General features: G+C 44.9%; 1 protein-coding gene across 1 annotated transcript; it reads left to right on the top strand.

Moving 5' to 3' along the window:
- The first annotated feature begins 3,577 nt into the window (after positions 1–3,577).
- On the top strand, positions 3,578–4,189 carry tmem275a (transmembrane protein 275a). Its single transcript, XM_067252833.1, has one exon. The coding sequence runs from the start codon at positions 3,578–3,580 to the stop codon at positions 4,187–4,189; it is 612 nt and encodes a 203-aa protein (XP_067108934.1).
- Positions 4,190–4,394: the final 205 nt, after the last annotated feature.

The following is a 4,394-nucleotide window of genomic DNA, read 5'->3' as shown; positions in this document are numbered from 1 at the left end:
AAATAAAGTAAAGTAAGCAAACAGTGCTTGATCGGCCATGACTGACGTCAACGCAGCAAACCACGAGAAGCTGGAATGTCCGACTTTACAGAGCCGTTTTCAACTCCTCCCCGACTGCAAGCGGCTACTCTCGCCGGTCGTTTCATGCAGCCGCAGTCCATGTCGAACGCACCTATTGAAATAGAATGTCATATGCCGCTGAACTTTCGATGCGTTTTTTCTGTACGGACCACCTGTCAAGCCAGATCACGCATACTCAGATGATGTCAGACAAATAAAAACCACTGCATAGTGGCTACAAGTGTTGTATTTACAAGTCAAGATCAACTCTGGTGATTGGATGTCGGTTTTGTACATATTAAATCATCAAAATGCATAACTGTCCCACATTACCTGAACTCACCCTACATACGTCTGCTATTTCCTTGCTGGAGTGTGACGTGATTTGTGTCATGTGCAGGTGCGATGGATGGCGTACAAACCAATAGGAATGGTATGTAAGGTAACGAAGTAGACACATGACATCCACGTTCGGACTCCCTTTCGGTTCAGCTCAGAGGAGCGGTGTGCAAGACTTAAAGGAGACATGACATGCTGTTTTTGGATGCTTTTATATAGGCCTTAGTGGTCCCCTAATGCTGTATCAGAAGTCTCTTTCCCGAAATTCAGCCTTGGTCAGCCACTACTAGCAGTCCCACAAGGAGCTTTCCTCAGAACGCGCTGTTTTGGTGTCTGTAGTTTTAAATGCTAATGAGGAGCGGCGGCACCATGCGCTAATGTTTACAATGGATGTATCGCAATGGCTGTAGCCCCGTTGCTGTAAGATGCCTCGAATTTGCCCATTCTCATCTGATAACCCTGGTTTGCAGAGGTACACACTCAGTCATTTCAATGAGGGGAAAGGCGGATATCGCGCGCGCCATAACACCAACCGCAGAACGGTTATCCAAATAACAAAGAAGTGTACAACACTCACGTTACAGCATGTCTATTCAAACACATACTTGATGCTATCTACCTTTCCATTAGCGACAGTAACTCAGCTGTTAGCTGCAGAGCTAATGTTACAGCCACATTCTAAGGGTAGCAAGCTAGGTAACCATATACAGTAAAGCTACAAAATGATATAGCGTTAGTTAACTTACTTGTCCGAGGTTAGTAGATGGACGAAGGAGAGTTAGTACTGATCCAGAATTTAATTTCAGCAAGGACAGTTTTGTATTAGCTCAAGTTGAGGAAACAGTCGTGGCTGAAGTGTTTGGCGCAGACATACAAAACAAATGCGCCTACAACAGAAGTTGTGTAGGCGCATTTCCAGAGAAAATAAAATTAAGATACTGGGTCTTCAGAGGCTCGGATGAAAGAACTGTAAAAAGATTTTTGTTTTCCTTTGTACATCCAAACTGATCAAATGTAATGCTTTGTTCGTTTGCAAGCCATGATCTGAGGATAAAAGCACTTGCACGGTCGTAGCTCAGTTTCTTATGGGCGGGCCAGATTCTCTGGGCGGGCAAAGCAGAGAGAGGGGAGGTAACCTTCCTCCTTGTGACCTCACAAAGAGGAGATTTTCAAACAGAGCAATTGAGCTTTCATTTTCTGAAAGGCGGAGAAGAACACCCAGGGCTTGGTTTACACCGATCGAAAATTCTAGTCACTGGGGGACCGAAGGCAGGCTAGGGGAGCTCATTATATGTTAAATAACCTCCTAAAGTGAAGTTTTCACTTTGAGTTTTCACAGGTGTCATGTCACCTTTAAGAAATCCCTCTAGTTCCTACTAGCACCACGGACAGCGGTGCTCCCCGAGAACGTCATGATTATGTGCTTAACTTTAATATACAAACACTTATGAGAGACTGGACTTGATGACGTGCACCTGTACCCTCAAACACGAGCGACTCGATACGAAAGAAGACGTGACTCGACTAAACCATTGCACACATCTGGCCATTTGCTCGAGAGATCACGGCGTCCATACAGAATTAGAACGATATTTGCAGAGAGCATCAGACAACGCGAATATTATTGCTCTGTTAACCTTTTGGTGATAGCAGATTTTTAATAGCCTACTATAGCAGACAGTGCATAATTCTGTGGTTTTGTGCCCATCCATATGGAAGGATTGTGAGTATGCTTTTTCTACGGTGTAGTCTCAGCCTACGTCGAATGGCCTTGTTGTAATTATGCCCTATTGACTGAATGACTATGACACTATTCTCTGCGGAGATGGAACGGACGAATCCAAACTGACGATTCCACTCTGCACTTTCGCGTATTCCAGTACATCCAAAACGTATTTGATGACTGGGATCAAGGATGAAAATCTACACAGATTTTTAAATATAGAATTTACATTTTCAATTATTAAAGACGTTGGCGGATCGGGTAAGATACAAACACAATAATGATCCTGTTAATGCGTGCTTTTAATTGGGTCTGACATTAGGCTACGTTTTGTATTTTTTATGTATTTTCGTGGCTTTGAATGTTATTTCAAATCAATGCATGGGAGCTTCTATGTTGCAATTGCACGTATAGGTGATTGCATTAATTGTATAAAAAGAAGGTAAATTTTCCTCAGTGTGTTCATGTGTGGCGTGCTAATTAGACAAAAAGTGAGTGTGTATGAATGACAAGCGGGCATTTCGAGTCACATCAGGTCCTTATATAGCTAGACAAACGTTATTCATTTGTACATGAATGAAAGAGGCTGCGAATGCACTAAGCATACTTGGTTGAAAAAAATCTCCATGTGAGTTAAGGTGACATCGGTTTCTTACGCTGCTTTCAGCTATATCATATTACCCAAAGTTTAGAGACAGATCTGATTTGAGGGTCTAGTGGTGAATGCACAAATTTACAATGACAGGACACCAAATGTTGGTCTTTCATGTCATTCAAAGATCTCAGAGAATAACTATAGCTTCATCTAATAATAATAATAAGACTTTATTGATATAGCACATTTCATACAAGAATTGCAGCTCAAGGTGCTTTACATAAAATCAATAAAAACAATAATACAAGTGATAAAAGTAATAATACAAAGAAAAATAAATAAATGTAACTCAACAAAATACGAGCCGCAATCTTTGCGGGAATCCAAAACACACAATATGCCCAATTTTAACCATTTCAATCCCATTGAATCACACATCTAGATATTTTAAACTCTGTGCCTGCCACCAAGCTGCTCAAATGCCAGTTTCATTGAACACACTGTTGTAGGTGATGCAGTAGCTACAGTCCACACCTTTGCTCTCTTAATATGACTCTGTGATGGTCTGCTTGATGATTGTTCAACTGTGTTTGAGTGCTTATTACCAAGCTCAATGAACTGCTATGCACAAACTGTGACTACTATCTGACTAAAATCCAAAGCTTGTGTGACTCATCCCTGTTTTGCCGTTTCCATATTTTCCTCTGATACAGGTGTTTTTACACTGTGAGTAATGTCCTCCCTCGCTGGTGTGTTGCCATGGGGAACAGTCTTGGCTGAGGGCTGAAGAGAGTGAGCGAGTGAGAGTGAGTGAGAGAGAAAAAGAGAGTGAGAGACAGGCAGTTGCCTTGAGGGAAGACATGGTAGTCACAGACAGGAGCTCCAGCGCTCCTGTTCCCAAAAAGGAGCCCAAAAAGAAGAGGAGGAAGTCTCGTCCCCATGGTCTGCCATCCCCCGCGCTGTGCTGTGCCTGTGGCCTGTGCATCATGCTGGCAGGCATTAACATCACCCTGGTGGGGGCCTTTGCCTTCAGCACACTGGTTCCCTCTGCTAACCCACCCATCATCATAGGGCCCATCCTCCTCCTAGTGGCTTTCTCCTTCTTCGGAGCCTGCTGTGTCTGCAGCCGCCTGCCTCCTGCCCAGGGGTCACGGAGGTCCAAGGTGGGTGGCAGGAGCTTGGGGATGATGGGACGGGGTGGGCTGGCAGGGGGAGCGGCATTCGAGATTGAAACAAGTGAGCACACACTGCAGGACACCACAGCTGTGCAGCTCAGCCCCACACCTTCTCCCGGCTCTTCCCGCGCCTCCAGTCCTGAACCGGAGCTGCCTGAATCTGTTCCTCCAGGGACCTGCAAGCTCTTCACCATGGAGAGCAACGGTCCCACCACTGCCACGGCCTGCTACTCGACGTCTTCGGCCGGGGGAGGGGTTGTGAAGCTCAACCTGCCACGGGAGGAGGTGGCTGCCTAGCTCAGCCAACACCAGCGCACTCCTGAAGAAGCCCCCATGTCGATACTGGAGTACAGACATTGTAAATATGGATGGATGGTGTGCAGAATTTGTGAAGTACCATGGCCACAGGGCACGTTTTCTTTTTGTGTGTGTGAAACCAGCCAACAGCAAGCATGCTGTGTAGAATACAGTTGAAAACTGTATGTGGGAATTAATGCTCCTT

Source organism: Osmerus mordax, chromosome 16 (genome assembly GCF_038355195.1).
Source record: "Osmerus mordax isolate fOsmMor3 chromosome 16, fOsmMor3.pri, whole genome shotgun sequence".
Lineage (NCBI taxonomy): Eukaryota > Metazoa > Chordata > Actinopteri > Osmeriformes > Osmeridae > Osmerus > Osmerus mordax.
This window is presented reverse-complemented; position numbering and strand designations above follow the sequence as displayed.